The 17,748-nt window shown below is 56.1% G+C and overlaps 5 protein-coding genes across 5 annotated transcripts; 3 read left to right on the top strand and 2 right to left on the bottom strand.

The window, feature by feature from the left end:
• Positions 1-668: 668 nt before the first annotated feature.
• Positions 669-2,685, bottom strand: F5144DRAFT_602940 (uncharacterized protein; the record flags this gene model as incomplete). Its single annotated transcript, XM_066791248.1, has 4 exons — positions 669-1,789; positions 1,855-1,929; positions 1,989-2,594; positions 2,670-2,685. 4 exons carry the CDS (start codon positions 2,683-2,685, stop codon positions 669-671), a joined length of 1,818 nt encoding a protein of 605 aa, XP_066643333.1.
• A 1,519-nt stretch (positions 2,686-4,204) lies between these two features.
• F5144DRAFT_244773 (uncharacterized protein) lies at positions 4,205-6,257 on the top strand. Its single transcript, XM_066783387.1, has 5 exons — positions 4,205-4,624; positions 4,676-4,803; positions 4,857-4,956; positions 5,010-5,145; positions 5,195-6,257. Exons 1-5 carry the CDS (start codon positions 4,487-4,489, stop codon positions 6,043-6,045), a joined length of 1,353 nt encoding a protein of 450 aa, XP_066643332.1. The 5' UTR covers positions 4,205-4,486; the 3' UTR covers positions 6,046-6,257.
• A 272-nt stretch (positions 6,258-6,529) lies between these two features.
• Positions 6,530-7,309, bottom strand: F5144DRAFT_548192 (uncharacterized protein; the record flags this gene model as incomplete). Its single annotated transcript, XM_066787513.1, has 2 exons — positions 6,530-6,848; positions 7,266-7,309. 2 exons carry the CDS (start codon positions 7,307-7,309, stop codon positions 6,530-6,532), a joined length of 363 nt encoding a protein of 120 aa, XP_066643331.1.
• Positions 7,310-14,361: 7,052 nt separating this feature from the next.
• Positions 14,362-15,197, top strand: F5144DRAFT_548191 (P-loop containing nucleoside triphosphate hydrolase protein; the record flags this gene model as incomplete). Its single annotated transcript, XM_066787512.1, has 5 exons — positions 14,362-14,371; positions 14,443-14,519; positions 14,571-14,710; positions 14,778-15,075; positions 15,132-15,197. The coding sequence occupies 5 exons, from the start codon at positions 14,362-14,364 to the stop codon at positions 15,195-15,197; spliced, it is 591 nt and encodes a 196-aa protein (XP_066643330.1).
• A 1,026-nt stretch (positions 15,198-16,223) lies between these two features.
• On the top strand, positions 16,224-17,668 carry F5144DRAFT_491663 (general substrate transporter; the record flags this gene model as incomplete). The annotated part of the gene is made up of 2 exons (XM_066785875.1): positions 16,224-17,212; positions 17,275-17,668. Coding segments are annotated over 2 exons (1,383 nt in total), but the record flags the coding sequence as incomplete, so codon positions are not given.
• Positions 17,669-17,748: the final 80 nt, after the last annotated feature.

Here is a 17,748-nt window from a genome sequence, read left to right as displayed (position 1 = left end):
TTTGTATTTATTATTTCTTTGACTTCAATTACCCTAACAATCCTGCTCCATCAATGCAGCCCACAACGTGCGGCGAAAAAACATCACGAACCAAACTTGATGGTGTTTTGGCCATCGTTATTTTTTCTTTCGGCTTGGCTTCCACCCACCACCACAACCTCGTAGTCTCGAACTACCCGCAGAACACCCAATGCACAACACATGTTGCCGCCGCTTGCTCATTCATTTCATCAACGCCGCGACCAGCCCCAGCTTACACGCTGGCACACGTCGTTGAATTCGTGGCCTTGGCAACCCACACCTCCACAAATCAAGCCTGGGATAGGGTGACATTTCACCCCACCGTTTCCAGGTCCAGCCATTCATTTTCCAGGGGTCTGGTACCTTAAGTTGGCTAAACATGGGATATCATGGATCATGAGATGTTCATAGTAACATCCAAAACAGAGTTAAACCGTTGCACACAGTATTTTTCCAACGACTTCCACAAAATCCACGCGTCCCACCGTCGACCACGCACACAAATGACCACCACCTTGATCAAGAAACATAAAATATCCAAGAACACACCCTCCCAGTTCGTACATTGCACAAAGTGACAAATCCACCAAACAAACGACCCCCAACCCACAACCCAACCCCCAACCCCAGCCCACAACCGGCAACACCTAACCCCCCCTCCCCTCCACACCCTCCACCCCCTCCACCCGCCTCACCCACTCCCCCACCAACCCCCGATAATCCTCCGGGCCATACGGCTCCGTCACCTCCGCCCACCACCCCCGCTTGCGATGCACCCTCAAACCCAGATCGCGCACCAACAGATCCACATACGGCAGCGCGTCAAAGACAAAGTCCGGGAACTGGGCGCCGTGGCCGGCCGGGTACCGCCAGCGGCCGAAGCGCGCGTGCAAGAGCGTGTCGGTGCGCACGGCGGTTATGGTTTTGGGTTGGCCTTGTTGGTCTTTCGCCTGGTGGGGTGTTGTTAGAGTTGGTGGTGGGAGGACCGCGGCGGGCAGGCGGTTGGTGAAGTAAGCGGCGATCCAGAGGCTTTGGGCGTGCGCGACGAGGGTGGTGGAGAAGTTGAGGAGCATGCCAGCAAAGGCGATATCGCGGGTCTGGAGGAGGCGCTCTGAGGGGGGCGCGATGAAGCGGTATAGTGTCCAGGGGGTGAGCGGTGTGGAGGGGTTGATGGCGTCCGTGGTTGTGAGGCCCTTGGTGGCGAGGAGCGGCGCTAAGTGTTTGTTCTGGACCGGCTGGTCGCGCAGTCGCGGGAAGCGCGAGAGGATCGTCTCGTCGGCGAGGTGTACTTGCGTAGGGCTGAAGAAATCGTCTTCTGAGGGCTTGCGAGGCAGTCCCAGCTCTCTGTCGATGCCTTCGGGCAGGAACTTGACGGGCGGCACGTGCTTCCAGCCGGTGACACAGCAGAGCGCGTCCGTGTCAAGCTGTGTACCGTCGGATAGGTGCACAGTCCTCTCAGACAGACTTGTAAGATCTGCGATGTGCACCCTGATGGTGCCATCGCGCACAAAGTCAAAGATATTGGTTGGGTAGTTCAGGATGGAGAAGGAGGATGCCGTGAACATCGCCTGGCTCCACGGCTTGAGCTTTTTTGTCTCCGGATGTGAGTCGTACTTGTTCAAGGTGAGGACGTCGTTGCCGAGGATGAACCAAAAAGCGTTTGTAATCGCACGACCGATCGCAGACCCGTGATAGAAGCGGCGGATCCAACCATATCCATCGACGTCACCCCATATGCAAGGACTGAACCACGTAAGTAGACGTGTGTCTGTAGGGCACGGTTAACAAGCTGCCAAAACCGGTTGTCCAGAACATGGTTGCGATTGTACCTACGGACCAGTTTTTCGAGCCATTTCTTAAGCGGCGTAACATAAGGAGGCGAAATCCAAATTGGGCCATGACCGCTTGCTGCAGAAGCCAGACATGTGAGCTTGGAACAAAGTACCACACCCCGGGGGACGACCCACCTCGTATCACCCAGTTTACTTTGACACCCTTTGAAGCATAAGCGTAGGCAACATCCCAAGCTGATTTCGTGCCGCCGAATATAGTCACTGTCTTGGCAGAATCGAGTGTTCCGGCGTACTTGGTGAAGTCCCTGCTGTGGAAAAGGGGCACCCCAAACTTCTCTTGGCCCTCAATGTGCGGTAGAAACGGCTCGGAGGTGAGCCCTCCGGCCATAACCAGCTTGCGTGCAAAGATTCGGTATTGGGCGGCCCCATTTCGGACTGTCAAGATCCACCCTCCTTCGGTGGTGTCTTGGTGCTCGGCGATAGTGACCGCTGACTGGAAACGGATCTTGTCAAGAATGCCAAACTTTTCAGCATACTGCGTGAGGTATTTGAACATGAGCTCTCCTGGCATGTGTTCTCCGGGCTCGACGCCAAAGGTGTCAGTGCGCATTGGAAAGTCCGGGTACTCGAAGGTCCCCAGCATGTTGTTAGTCTTGAGACCAGGGTACAGACGCTCCTCAGCCCAGACACCCCCAACGGTAGTTCCGGAGTCCAGGATGGCTAGGCTCCTTTGGGGTTCTAGTTGATGGAATGTTTTTGCGGCGGCAAGGCCGAAGATGCCTATCGTACATGTTAACGGGCAGGTCGCATATCACCCAGAAGAGTGCAATCACCTGCCTGTTCCGACTACGACACAATCGAGCGTCTCCATTTTGGATGAGGATTAGGACGTCAGGAGGGGGGGGGGGGGGGGGTTGTTAGTTGCCGTGGTGTCTTGTCTCTGCGCTCAATTCTGGCACGCCGTTCTCAAGATTCGCCGAGGGATGTCAGGATGAGAGACCAAATCATAAATGACAAGGAAATCGCGCTGTGCTGTGTGATTCTGCCGAGCGTCACATCGTGCCCCCCAGGACGGACACGGCCCCCGGTTCAGGAAACGAGCGACAGATTTAACTCTACCCCCCTGCAAGCCATGTGGGGAAGGAGCCCGCCCAACCAGCCGGTTATTCATGAGCATGGATTGTCTGGGGGACCAATGCGAACCCTCCAGACTGTTGATAAGACCCTGGAAAGTTTGCGGAAGATCTCTTGTTTGTCCCAGGCGATAATTGCCAGCATCAGCGCCACCAACGAGGAGCCCTGGTGAGCCCACGGAGTATCTTGTGGAAGTCGGGAATTGTTTTAAAAGGGTCCCTTGAAGCATTCGCAACTTTCGAGCCCAAAAAGCATGAACCCTGGATCCATGTAATTTGACAAAAGGGTGGGACGTGACTCGTCTGAGTTTGCTGTGCAGGTCGTCGATCGGACCATCACTGGGAGGCCCATGCGGGCCACTGTTTTGCAGTTGTAACACACACGGAGAAGGCCGCAAGGCGCCGCAGGAACCCATTCCCCGGGCGAAACGAGGGCTAATTGTTTAGGGTGTCAAGAAGCAATTGATGATTGAAGCGTGGAAATGAGAGTTGAGATGCGCCTACCAACCTCTAAATTCAGTCCATCAACTCGGTTGCGCAGATGGGCAAAGTCGGGTATGGTCCCAAACTCCCATTGTTTGGGTTTGACCGACGGTTTATTCCGATAAATCTCGGAGCCAGATTTGGGAATGGTGAGCTCGGAGATGATGCGCAAACTGCATCACCAAAGGACCAAATCCTCGATGTTCGGAAACGGAGGGTGAGGGTCGGAACTGGTAAACTGGCCGCCTTCCTCTCTCTCGGTTGGTCCCGGAAAGCAACATGAAAACCATAACGTTCCTTCCGCTGTTGGTTCCATCCAACGCAGGTAACCTTAATGGAGACCCGAAAGACCTGGCATCCATGCATCGCATGGATTCAGCCAGTTGTCCCTTTCAATTCTGCCCAAACATGTCGCGAAGCCGAGTGCAAAAACACCGTTGTCTCGGGCAAGCCCAGGATCCCAAGTCATGAGAATGCAATATGTGTCGCACAAACATCCAGCTCTCGTCCCAGAACTGCATCTTTCCGGTCCAAATTCCGACAGCCCTCATCTTTTCCATCCCGTTGCTAGGTTTCATGTCTGCTTCCGCCAATGAATCTGCGGTGCGAGGCACCAACGCCAACCACGCGATGGCCCCCGCACTGTATCGGCAGCTTGCCAAATTGAATCACTAGACCCGAGGCAATGGTGCGCCGTATCCTGGTGCTTTGTGCGACGGTACCTGCCGATCGATGAGATGCGCTTCAGCGTCGCACGAGTCGGGGGAAGTTTCGCTCGCTCATCTCGACGAGAGCAGGCTCAGACCAACGTCACGAGGTCAAACATCTTGTGTTTGTGTTCCCTTGGCTATTAAGTTTAGATTCCGCTCATCCTTCCAGTCATAAGTTCATCATGATGCTGGGGCGTGCAACATGGGGACTGTCCAACCTTGAACTGTCCCACATTTCTTATACCGTGAGATTCGCCCCCTGACACCATATCATTCTAAACCGGCTCGCACCATCCCGAGAGCAATAGCAATCCAGCGGCGCCGTGGGGTCACGTCAATTGTAGTTATGGACACTTTTGTTCAAGAAGCCTTCACATTGCTTGGGATTGGCTTATTCGTGATTGGCCTCCGACTTTACATCAGGATATCTTCGTCCGGAATCAAGCATCTCCATGCAGACGACTACTTGATGATCGTGGCCGCAGCAAGTACACTTGCGTCCAAGTATTTGGTCTTTCGCTAATCGGATAGACAGGTGGTCTATTCCGTCGAAACGTATCTTGCTTACTCAGTTGGAGCATTCTGGAAAGGGCTCGCCAACAATGCCATGACCGACGAACAACGGCGGCTGCTGGATCCGAATAGTGAGGAGTACCACTGGCGGTAAGAGGAAGCCCCAGCCAAGAAGGCTCAATTCAGGTCTGACAAATTTCAAGGGTCAATGGTTCCAAGACACAAGTTGCTGGCTGGTCCACTTACACGCTCTTGCTCTGGGTCATCAAGGCAGCCATGTGCAACCTCTATCTCCGTCTTACGGTATGACACCTCGTGCTTCCTGCGACTCTAACCACCGCTGATGGCAATTTCAGGACGGCCTGGGCTTTGAGAACCGCATATATGCTGGGTTTATTCTCATCGGGGCGACTTGGGTCGCTGTTCTTCTCTCTATCCTGTTTGGCTGCTATCCTTTTGAGAAGAACTGGCAAATATACCCTGACCCTGGGAGTGAGCCCTCCCGCCCTATCCTCTGCTGACGTCTGCTGACTGAGACCAGACGCCTGCCAACCGGCTATCTCGAAGATTGACATCTTTGTCACAGTCGTTTTAAATGTAGTGACCGACCTTTACCTTATGAGCATCCCGATACCCATGCTCTGGGCTTCGTCGTTGAAACCCCTTAAGAAGGCTGGCGTCATTCTTCTCTTTTCCGGCGGCGTTTTTGTAACGGCGGCAGGCATCCTGCGTTGCATACTGATCATCACCGTCTGGACCCCCACCAACTCTAATGACATGAAAACCATTGCTGATGCATGTGTGCCATTACAGGACCCAGTCAATGGGGCCCAAAAGGCAGGGTCGTGGGCCGTCCGAGAAACATTCGTCGCCGTAGTCACCTCCAACCTGCCCATCCTCTCGTCCCTCATCGCTCGTTGTTTCCGCCCTATCATCGGCAGCCTCCCGTCTCTCTCTTCTTCCACAAACAGAGCAGCGAGGTCGTCCCAAAACGGAGACGTGAAGCTCCGAGGCTTTATCATCGAGAACAAGAACCCACGGCGTGGGATGGGCCCCCGGAGCGTCAATCCTATCCCCAACTTCTCGGGGCACGACAGCGAAGAGAACATCTACACCCGCAACGACGAGGGCGGCGGCGGCGGCACAGCCTCCTACGATACAGACCTTGAGTCGGCCCGCACGACGACTGTCAGACCCGGCGTGATTGTGAAACAGACGTCGATAGAGGTGATTGAGACGTTGAACTCCGGGGGCGAGGCAAGCGGGCAAGACGTCGGGGATTACTATCTTGTGACGCAATCGCAGAGAGAGGCGGAAATTTTGGCGGGAAAGCCAAGCGTTGGGAAACGGAGGCGGTCGAGTTCTACGTTTGGGATCGGAAGAGCTGCTTGAAACTGAGGTCATGGGCTTTCTGGCCTATACGAGGGTTATTTGTTGAGAGGGCGATATGCAGGAATTCGGAGGTTGGGATGTGGTTTGGTTGTACTTTTTATAGATCGACTTGGGGGTTATCGGAGCTAGGCTGCGAGATTATTCGGTATCACTAGTTATTAACAACTAGATAATACCTACCTACTATATAGCAACCATTGGCTTGTATCGACCTTCTTTGGAATTCCTCCAGTTTCCCACTCCTTGTATTTTCTTTCGTTTTGTGGGGAGTATGATAGAACTTACAAAACGGGAGAAGATGGGGGGATTACGAACATGACTCTCATCGGACAGAACTCACAAAGCCCGACTGATATGGGTCGCATTGCTCATTTACACATGTCTGGGAGACAAGTTCGGGGGGAGTGGTGACATTTTCTGTTTTTCTTTTTCTTTTTTTTTTTTTTTTCTTTTGAGATATAGGGTGACGGAAAGAGAAACACTACTACGGGCCTTGAACAATATTCTGCGCCGCGGCGGCCTTTGTGAGTTCCGCAGCTTTTGCTACATCGACAGCCTTCTTTTCTTTCGCGGCTGCAAGATTAGCCTCCATCTTCTTGATGTACTCCTCGATATCCTCGTTGGGGTCCTCGCAATCGTTATGGACAGCACTCTCCACCTGAGGAGCAGCCTGGGATTTGTTGGTGTTGAATATGCATCGTTTATCCCCGGAGCTGTAGTGACATCCGGCACAGGAGCCGGCAGCGGCAACGTAAACCTCGGAAACGACACACTCCGCGAATGGGCCCGCATTTCGCTTGCAACTACCGCAGGGCTCATGTGTCTGAATGGGTAATGTCCGTCTCAAAACGTTCTGTCCATCTCAAGGTATACTATACTACCTATGTAACCCGCCAGGCAGATTGACCTTTATCTCTCCGACTTTATCGGCCCGGGTCACTTATCCCTCCCGTATTATCGCCCCTCGGTGCTTCGAAGAGCAGCTCGGGGAGTAGCGCAGAAATTATGTCAGCGTCCATAGCGAGCCATGCCCTGGCACGCCCCTCACGGAGTATTCCATGACTCCTATGAAGGGTAAGAACCGCTAATGCAGTCCCATCCGCAAACCCGGCACTTGTATTCGACCGGGCTGTCCGGCTGCCGGCGCCCGTCCATGAGAGGTTGGCGGGCGGGCTCCGTGTCGATCATCACCGGCTGCTCAGTCTCCGGCTGCCAATCACATGTCGAATTTTGGTGCAGGGGCTGAATCGTCGAACTGGGTCATGTTGACGCATTCTGGAGGAGATAAATGGTATCGTAGGTGGTGTGGGGTGAAGAATATAACTTAGGACGGACAGCGGAACTTGAGACGGACAACATATGCTTGGACGGACCACATATGTTTGGACGGACACTATATCTTAACACAGACATTGCAACATGAGATGAATCCAAGCACGAACTGCCCTTTAGATCCAGGTTACGTATCGATTGGTTGTGGGTTACGACCTGGGAGCTTCTGGTAGTGGGTTATTCTCTGCCATGAGCAACCACTTTCTTTCCTTGTGGTTGGTTTTGTGAGTCCCATGGGTGCCATGAGCCTCCCGCCACGACCCGGTGTGATGCCCAAGACAAGTAAAGAGTGCCATGCTCACAAAAGAGAAAATGCTGTGGAGAACGAGTAAATATACAAAAGAGAACCCACTTTTCAACATGCCAAGCTTACTGTATGTGACAAGGCTTACCATTGCATGCCTTTATTGCAACACACCACCACAATTACGTCTAGATATTGGGGGGCTCTTGCTAAATCTTTTCCCCAATTCCTCCACATTGGAGTTGTCGGTTGTGATGTGTAGCCGGGACATCGGCGCCTTTGCGTCCATTAGGTGGGCTAGGCCCATCTCCGCGAGGTTGCTTATGATCGAGCTACTGCCCTCTCCCCTTGAATGGCAGTTAGGTCGTAACATATAACCTAGTACTTATATAGGTATCTGGGTGGCCTTTGTATAAGTTGTATACCACGAGTTAAACCACTTGTATTTTCCGGAACACATGGATCCTAGAGAGCTGAACGTCCTTGAATTTCGGCCCCAAAAGTCCCAAAGCTTGCGTTGATCGAAAGCTCTCGCAAAGCCCTATCTAGCCACACCACGTGCACCGACGCGCAATCCGCAGCGCGGCCGCAGTGGGCGTGGAAAGAAGGGCGATCCGGGACACGCAGTCGCCCTGGAAATCTCTATCGCCCACGCACGGACCCACGAGCTACCCGACCCACCCACAGTTACCCAGACGACCACGCCCCCCTGAACCCCTGAGTGGAGGCGGGATGGCCGGCCCTACTGCCCCAGTCCAAAGGGGAAGAAGTGGGCTAGAGCAGTCCCGACACTTGCCCCCCACCCCGCCCCTCTCACCCCCACCCTCCGACATAGAGGTTATCAAGAAGATGGTTGACGAGCTGGTGGGACTAGCAGACCCCGAGAAGAAAGGGACAGCCAGAGGCATGGGACAGGACCTGCTAGCAGCCGTCCGGAAGGTGCACAACGCGTCTCAGTCACAGACTGGAAACATCTCGCTTGCCAACCTCCGCAAGGTGGTGGCCGAGGAAATGAAGGCAGCCGTCAACGGAACCGGAGCCCAGGACAGAGGATCCTGGGCCGCAGTGGCCGCTCATGGAGCTGCCCCCTCTCAGCCGCAGCCTAACACGCCGACAAAGATAGTGCCGACCCGCATAAACAAGGAGATTCTAGTCAGAGGCAGAGGAATGCCGGCCGATCTCGCCAAACGCACCCCGCAAGAAACCATCCAGGCCATCAACCGGGTGTCTATCAAGAAGGGAGCAGTTGCGGCCCGAAGGCTCCCCAGCGGCGATACAATGGTCACATTCCAGAACGCAGGCGCGAGAGATTGGCACTCGATGAACACCAACTGGATCAAGGAGGCTTTCGGAGAGCAGGCCGAGGAGAGCAAGAGAACCTTTGCAGTCCTGCTAAAGGGCGTGTGGAAGAAGGACCTGCAGGGGGTCACCGAGGAGGAATTCGGGAAACAAACAGGCCTCCACACAGTCGATAAAGTGAAGTTCAGAGTGCCGAGACACAGGGAGGCGACCCGGGCAACAGTGCTGGTTGCTTTAACCTCCCAGGAGGAAGCACGCAAGGCGTGCGACGAGGGAGTGATCTGGAGGGCTCAACTACTGGACTGCGAGCCTTACTGGGCTGCCCTTAGCCCAACACAGTGCTACAAGTGCTGGAAGTGGGGACACACACAACATCATTGCAAGGCTACCCCATTGTGCCCGCGCTGCGGGACGAAAGCCCATGGAGAGGGCGGCAGGGACGGCGAGAACCAGTGCCCTACTCACAAAAACGAAATCCCGCTCCGATGCCCGGCCTGCGGAGGAAGGCATCCGGCGTGGTCAGGAGAGTGCCCGGAGAAGTCGAGGACCCTCGCCAAGGCCAAGGAGGCCTACCAGTTCCGGCCACGGACTTATGAGACCGCAGCGGCGAACTCTGCCAGCACGGCCCCTACGAGCGCTCCGGCGTTTAACTTCGAGGGCGAGGAGAGGGACGACGACAGCTACCAGGTGGCAGGCAGGAAGAGGTTGAGAGGAAGACCGACGAATGCGGCTGCGGCCCAACGTCAGGCTCTCTTAGACCCCCAGCAGACCAGGATCAACTTCGAGGCTCCGAGGGTGCAGTTCGCAAACCCGGTAGTCAACGGTGTCTACACCGCCGCTCCGCCGCCCCGGGCGCCCGAACCGGCTACCGGACCAACGCCTGCCGTCGCCGCCAACCCTGCGGTCACTGCTACTCCGAACCAACGCGACCCCGAGGGGGACACTACGATGGACTCGATCACCGTCGCAGGCAATGAAAATTAAAATCCTACTCTGGAACACCGAAGGAAACAAGCAAACACTGGAAGTCTTGCTGGAGGAGGCCAAATACGACCTCTTGGCGGTGCAGGAACCGTGGATTAACAAGGAGACGAAGTCTACATACTGCCCCCGGAGCAGCAGATACCACCTGGTACACAAGCTCGAGGGGCGGGCAGCGATATACGTGAGCAAGAGGTTTGGGATCAAGCAGTGGGACTCCGAAGCCACCGAGAACTGGTGCCGTGTGTGGTTTTCAGAGGCAGACCTTGGAAGGGAGGGCCCCGGATTCGAGCTTTGGTCCATATACAACCCCCCCGGCGGCGAGAACGTACCAAGAGCCTTTCAGGGACGACCGAGGCCAAGCCACCCAGTAGTTCTGGCAGGTGACTTCAACTTGAAGCACCCACTGTGGGACGATTTCGGGCGCTACGACAGGGAGTCTGAAGACCTACTGCAGCTGGGTCTCCTGTGGGACCTCACCATCAGGACCCCAAGGGGAGCAACAACACGAGCCCCTCAGGGGCGACAGCGGGGCCGTCCGTCAACTATAGACCACTTCTGGACCTCGGGAAACCTCCAGACAACATACTACGGGGAGGAGTGTCGCGGAAAGTCAGACCACTACCCACAGGTGCTCGAGATCGAGGGGAGGCTGGGGCCGAAGCCAACCCAGCCGGACGGCTGGGCCTGGAACAAGATGGACAGAGAGAGGGTGAAGGCTGAATCAGCGTTGCTATGCAAGGCCATGGGGCTCACGGACCCGGGACCGGACGGACTACCGGCCAGGACCCGGACAGTCGAGGGTCTTGACAAAGCTTTCGATAGCCTGGTTGAGTGGCTCACCTGGGTCGCGGGGGAAAGCACTCCACGGAAGAAGGCGAGCTGCGGCTACAGCTCTCCCTGGTGGACTGTGGAGGTGCAGCAGGCCGCCCGGGAGGCCAGGAGAGCCGAGAGGTTGGCGAAGGAGACTAGGGCAGAGTACTGTTGGGAGGAGCTCAGCGAAAGGCTCAAGGACCTCGCCAGAACAACGCGCGAAGCACGGACGAGGGCTTGGAGAAACAGCCTACAGGAAGCAAGCGAGGCAAAGAAGCCCGATCAGATGTGGAGCTTGGAAAGATGGGCTAGGCTGCGGAGCTTTTTGCCGCCAGAACCACCGAGGCTGCCGGAATTTAAGGACTCTTCCGGACAGGTAACGGCCAAAACGCACGACCAAAAGGCCAGCGCGCTGGCCGAGAGGTTCTTCCCGGACCCACCGGCCAACCTGACGGACGTGGAAGACCAAGCCTTTTTGGGCAGCTGGAACCCGGGCTTCGACGTTGTACAAGCAGTGACGCCGACCGAGATCACGGAAGCGATAGGAAGAGCAAGCCCCTGGAAGGCGCCAGGCGAGGATTTGCTCCCGATGGGCCTTCTGAAGGCGTGCGGAGCACCGTTAGCTGAAGTGCTGGCCCTTCTGGCGACAAGGTGTCTGGAGCTAGGATGGTTCCCGAACCGTTTCAAGAGGGCGAAGACTGTAGTACTACCGAAACCAGGAAAGGCTCCGCCGGTGTATCAGACCCCGGGGGGATACAGGCCCATTGCTCTGCTGCCAACCCTAGGGAAGGTAATAGAGTCAGTGGTCGCCAGGAAGGTCACTCAAACTGCAGAAGTCAACGGCCTCGTACCAGATGAACAAATGGGGAACAGAGCACACCGCTCCACAGAGCTGGCTGTCCGGCTAGTAGTAGCCCAGGTCCAGGAGGCGTGGAGACAGAAGGGTGCGGCGTCCCTATTGCAACTGGACATCTCAGGAGCCTTTGACACGGTCAACCACACCCGACTGCTAGCAACTTTGCGAGAAATGGGCTACCCGAGGTGGCTGGTCCTCTGGACGAGAGACTGGTTGACTGGTCGAGAGGCCACCCTTCTTTTCGACGGCAAGACGGCGGCACCGACGGCAATTCGGGCAGGGGTCCCCCAAGGCTCACCCCTTTCCCCTGTTCTCTTCATCCTCTATATTTCCTCATTATACAAGCAGCTAAAAGACGAGCACCCTCACTTGGCTATAACGGGGTTTGCGGATGACACCAACCTCCTGGTGTTTGGTCGAAACCCCGAGGCCAATGTCCGGCAACTGGAGGCGGCGTGGGAAACATGCATGCGATGGGCGGACAGTCGGGGGATGAAGTTCGCCCCGGAAAAGAGCGAACTGATCCATTTCAACAAGGGACGACGGCAGTGGACAAACCAGCTGGAACTCACTAACCCAGGGGGAGGCACCAGCCCCGTCAGACCGAAGGAGTCTGCCAGGTTCCTGGGAGTCTGGCTGGACCGGAAGCTCAACTGGAAAGCCCACCCTGCGGCGGTGGAGAAGAAGCTGAGGACCCAGAGCTATGCCCTGTCGAGGCTAGCGGCATCGACGTGGGGACTGGGGCTAGCCAAAGCGCGAGAGGTGTACACAAAGTGCATCCGGTCAGCGCTGGCCTATGGCGCATCGTCGTTCCACATTCCCACGGATGTGGGAGGCGAACCGGTGAAGAAAGGCATCACCAAGGCCCTCGGGAAGGCCCAGAACAAGAGCCTGAGGATTGTGGCGGGAGCCTTTAAGTCTACCCCCATCCGTAACCTCGAGACAGAGACGTGGGTACCACCATTGGACTTATACCTAAACAAACGGCTTGCAGATTTCGAAAACCGACTCCAACAACCCAATCTGGACGATGGCCAAGGCGGCAAGAAGACGGCGGGGAGCGTTATCCTTACCGCCTGCCGCAAGATACAGCAGAGACTCAACTCGAGGAGGGGCAACAGGGGCCGACCGCGAACCTTGAGACCTCAAGGGCCCACGGCGGTAGAGAGAGCCGCGGGCACGATCAAGCGCTGGACGGGGGGAACCATAGACACGGACAAGGCAGTAGAAGAGGCCTGGAGAGCGAGGTGGTTAAAGGAACGGGACGGCAGAGCAATCACCAGGCCGGCGGACGACTTTGACCATCAGCGGGAGACGCTATTCCGGAACGAAACCCTAAGGAGGCATGACGGTCTCAGCAAGGCGAAAAGCTCACTGCTCATTCAAATCCGGACGGGAGCAATAGGCTTACGGGACTACTTGTTTACACGGGAAGTCCCGAAGGTTCTGACGCCTTCCTGCGAGTGTGGCGAGGGACGAGAGACTGCCGAACACCTGGTAGTGTGGTGTTTGGCCCCACCGTTGACTCGAAGATGGGAGAGAACTGGAATTCGGACACGACGGGACTTTTACTCAGTTCTACACGGTATCAATCCCACGACTGCACGGCTTGCGAGGAGGATCCTCGACTGGCTGATGGACTCGGGGAGGCTGCCGATGTACAGCTTGGCCAGGAGGCTCGAGCTGGGAACGGCGGCCTAAAGCGCCCCCGTTCGGAGGCCAGGAGGCCTCCTCTCTTTGTATACGTAGACTCACCAGAACGCATCGTTCCTTGATTGTTGGTAGGGGTTTTTCACCCGGCCCGGGAGGGCACGGTTTTCCTGTACACTAAATAGCAGAGGGTCCGGCACGCCCTAGGGCATAGCGGAGTATGAATAATATATATATTTTCCGGAACACCCCAAGTTTATCCTCTCACCTTTGCAACATTCTTTTCATAGACCTCCCAGTGCAGAGGAACTCGGGAGCCACAGAGGACCCCTTTAGGCTGTCACGGTCATGGCCGCATGAAGGGCCATGGGGAATGCGCGGGGAGCATTCCCAGCCAGTCGCTAAGATAACCAATTAGATAGGGATCACGATTAAGGCAGGCTTGGCATCGTGATCCAGTCGTACGGATCACCAGGATCGAGACATGATCCAGGTGAGCCAACACCAAGGATCACTTGGCGAGGATGGTGATCCAGATAGTATATAGTCACTCGTTCTGGAGAGCTCTGGGAGTTCTCCAGTTAGCAATCACAACTACAGTTCGCTACAAGCTCACAAGCCTACTGTTGAGACAAGTCTATTGTTGTGCACCCTTTGGCTGCACCGAACCTAAGCATCCTCGAGAGATTACCTTCAACGAAGCTGAACCCTAACAGGATAGGATCCTGAAGTAGGTTCGTCACATAGGCCCAAATGCTTGTCGTTTTTGGACAGGGCTGTGTGCTTCCTAGCCACTCGCATTACCGCCAATCTCCTACTTAAATGTAGGTCATGCCGTGGTAAATAATTTATTGGACTGCTATAGCCACTTAGAAGATAAAGGCGGTGATGCTGGTGTTGGTGTGGGTGCATCTGCCCCTGGCTGGGAGCGTATCCACTCCGCTACTACCCTAACCCTTCCTCATTCATCCCATGTATTTCTCCATCCGGTAATTCAGTTGCCCCACCTCACCCCGCACGGCCCACACCCTCCTGTCTTGACCATCACCGAGGGTGCAGATTTCCAAAGGATTTCTTGTCGCTAGAGATGCGGCGTCCACTCGCTTCTTTCGTCAACGTCTTTCGTTCGTGCTTCCACGCCATGACTCCCGGTAGGCACTTATGCCCACCCTCTCCCTTGTTTGAGACATCAGTACCGGGGCAAAACTAACCCTAGCGCCAGTTCGCGATCCCCGCCCAGTCGTTATTTCGGGCCCGTCAGGCGTCGGCAAGGGCACCCTCTACAAACTGTTGTTCCAAGTACGCCCGCCGTTGTTCGCCCGTTGTCGAGATTCCTGACAGACTGGATAGAGACACCCCGAAACCTTCACCCTCTCTGTATCGCACACCACCCGCGGCCCCCGCCCCGGCGAGCAAGATGGCGTCGACTACCATTATGTAACGAAGGAGGCGTTCCTGCAGCTGAAGGCCGATAACGGGTTCCTCGAGAAGTACGCACCGAACATGGCCACTCCTCAATATTCGTCCGACCCCGCCCACTGACATCCGCGACAACAGCGCGCAGTTCGGTGACAACTTCTACGGCACGTCGAAAGCCACGATCGAGGAGCAGACCGCCAAAGGCAAGACCGTCGTTTTGGACATTGAGGTGGAGGGCGTGAAGCAGATTCGGGCCTCGGGCTTCCCGGCTCGCTACATCTTCATCGCCCCTCCGTCTGAGCAGGAGCTAGAACAGCGGCTGCGCGGCCGTGGGACGGAGAAGGAGGAGTCCATCCAAAAGCGCCTAAACCAGGCCAAGGTGGAACTCGAGTACTCCAAGGTCCCCGGCATTCATGACAGGATCATCGTGAATGATGTTAGTGCTCCCCGTGCTGGCTCGAGGGGATCGTTCGAGGTGCTGACGTCGCGCAGGATTTGGAGAAGGCGTACAAGGAGCTTGAGGAGTTCGTCTTTGCGGAACCCGGAGCGAGCGCTTAGATCTACATGGCTTCATATTTTTGAGATAGACTGTTTTTATGGGCAAGGTATTTTGATCAACAATCGATGCTTTCGCGTGCGGCTCTGCTTAGGCGACTTTTCCCGCGCCAAGCTGCCGCTGATGCAACACAATACGGCGATATTGACCCAAGCGCCTTCTTTACCTTACCGCGTGGGTTGCTCAACTGCCGTTTCCCGCTGCGGGTCCGTCTGTAGGGATGAATCACGAGATGCCCGGCTGCTTATGAACCCAACCTCTTGGCCCCTGTCGAGAACCGCTGAAAACATACCTCGGGCGTCTTTCACCCGGGTGCCGCTCACGCGCTGCTTCAAATCCCGGCAACCAGGCTCGAGCCAGGTCCTCGCCGCAATTATTGTCCGTCAAGACCCCGCAGACGTCGGAAGAAGCAACCCCAAAGAGAGCTTGGCATAGCTGCAAGCTCGAAGAAACCCGGCGGGTCTTGTGCACCACGGCCTCCTATTCGCTGAACCAACAGACCTCGAGCCTGGCCTTGAAGTCCTTGCTGCGGGTTCGATGTCGAACGGCGTCTCGATCCTCCAACAGATTCCTTCTCGCATGCTCGAGGTTACCGAAGAGGATTCGATCGACGTGCGGTTCTTGATATGGCAGGTGTGACGGCGACTGGGGTTGGGGGGGAGGACTGAACCGGTGTTTGTTATTAAAACCCTCCCGGATCACTCGATCGCGGAATCTTGAAGTCTTGTTCCACGATGCTACTCGCACACCGAGACAATGGCTATCATCGGCGCGAAAGAACAACATGTCGACCCACGGCTCACGCGCATTGCGCAGGCCGACACGAAGCCATGGTACCAGAAACCGAACCTACGGTTTCTGTATCTTATCCTTGTCCCCACGGCCCTAGGTGTTGAATGGACGTCGGGCTTCGACTCTTCCATGATGAACAGCTTACAAGCTGTCCAATCATGGGTTGATTGTCAGTCCCCCCCAAAAGCAAAAAAAAAAGAAAACGGCGAGCCAGCCCCTAACCAACATTCCCACCAGACTTCGACAACCCAACCTCGGACCGTCTCGGTCTCCTCAACGCCATGTACTCGCTCGGTGCACTAATGGCGATCCCCTTCATCCCGACCGTCAGCCAATACCTCGGGCGGCGCCGGACCATCCTCCTCGCCTCAGCCATCATGTGCATGGGCGCCGGGCTACAGGCCGGATCCCGCAACTCCGACATGTTCCTCGCGTCGCGGTGGGTGCTCGGGTTCGGGATCCCGTTCGCCATCGTCAACGCGTCGTCGCTGATCGGCGAGCTGTCGTACGCCAACGAGCGGCCCGTCATGACGTCGCTGTTCAACGCGTCGTGGTTCGTCGGCGCCATCGTCGCCGCCGGCACCACCTACGGCACCTTCCAGATGTCGTCGACCTGGGCCTGGCGCCTGCCCAGCCTGCTGCAGCTCGTGCCCAGCTTCTTCCAGATCGGCTTCATGTACTGGTGCCCGGAGTCGCCGCGCTGGCTGATCTCGCAGGACCGTGGGGACGAGGCGTTTGCGATTTTGCAGAAGTACCACAGCGAGGGTCAGGACGGCGACGAGTTTGTGCGTCTTGAATTTGCCCAGATCCAGTCCACGATCGCGCAGGAGAAGGAGCTGGAGTCGAAGTTTGTGTGGGCCGACGTTGTGCGCGACCCGCCCATGCGCAGGCGCTTTATGATTGCCGGGATTGTTGGCTTCTTCACCCAGTGGAGCGGGAATGGTCTGCTGAGTTTCTACATGAAGAAGATCCTGGCGCTGGTGAACATCACGGATGACAGGACGGTGCAGAAGATTATTCTTAGCAACACCTGCTGGGGGTTCATCAACGCCGTGCCCATTGCCTTGATTGCGCCGCGGTTTCCGAGACGGACCATGTTTCTGATCTGTACCATCGGAACGGCGGTGGTTTACACGGTATGGACTGTTGCGAGTGCGAGGTCGGCGATCGAGAACTCGGCGGCCGCGGCCATCCCCGTCTTGGTGTTCATTTTTGTGTATTCGCCGTAAGTTTCTTTGCATTCACACTGCTCGTTGGGGGCGCAAGGATTAACAGACGGGAAAACAGGTTTTACAACATCGGCTGGAACGCCCTAGCATACACGTATATGGTCGAGATCTTCCCCTATCAACAACGATCCAAGGGCATCGCCGTGGAGCAGCTGACAGTCCGCTTCGCCGTTTTCTTCAACACCTATGTCAACCCGATCGCGCTCGATTCCATCGGCTGGAAATACTACATCGTATACTGCGTCTGGATCCTGGTCGAGATCGCCACGGTGTACTTACTGTTCCCCGAGACGCATAACCGCACGCTGGAGGAGCTCAGCTTTATGTTCGAGGGCAAGGCCATGCAGGACAAGGTGCAGCAGAACGTGGATAAGGTGCTTCAGGTCGAGTTGGATACCGTCCAGCGACGGTCGTCAGAGGCTGGGGCAGCTACTAATGAGCAACGGGTTTGAATCGTCGCGGAGAGACGGTGACGTCACTTGGGACATGCGGGAATGTCGTAACGGGCTTGCTGGCGAAGCGGCGTGGTTCA

The sequence above is a fragment of the Chaetomium tenue genome (assembly GCF_020726465.1).
Source record: "Chaetomium tenue strain MPI-SDFR-AT-0079 chromosome Unknown F5144scaffold_4, whole genome shotgun sequence".
NCBI lineage: Eukaryota > Fungi > Ascomycota > Sordariomycetes > Sordariales > Chaetomiaceae > Chaetomium > Chaetomium tenue.
Note: the sequence above shows the minus strand (reverse complement) of the source record. Positions and strands in the feature narration are given on the sequence as shown.

Coding starts and splice junctions, on each gene's coding strand:
- F5144DRAFT_244773 (XM_066783387.1), top strand. CDS start 4,487: ATGGACACTTTTGTTCAAGAAGCCTTCACATTGCTTGGGATTGGCTTA. Junction 4,625..4,675: donor ACTTGATGATCGTGGCCGCA/GCAAGTACACTT, acceptor TCGGATAGACAG/GTGGTCTATTCCGTCGAAAC. Junction 4,804..4,856: donor AGTGAGGAGTACCACTGGCG/GTAAGAGGAAGC, acceptor ACAAATTTCAAG/GGTCAATGGTTCCAAGACAC.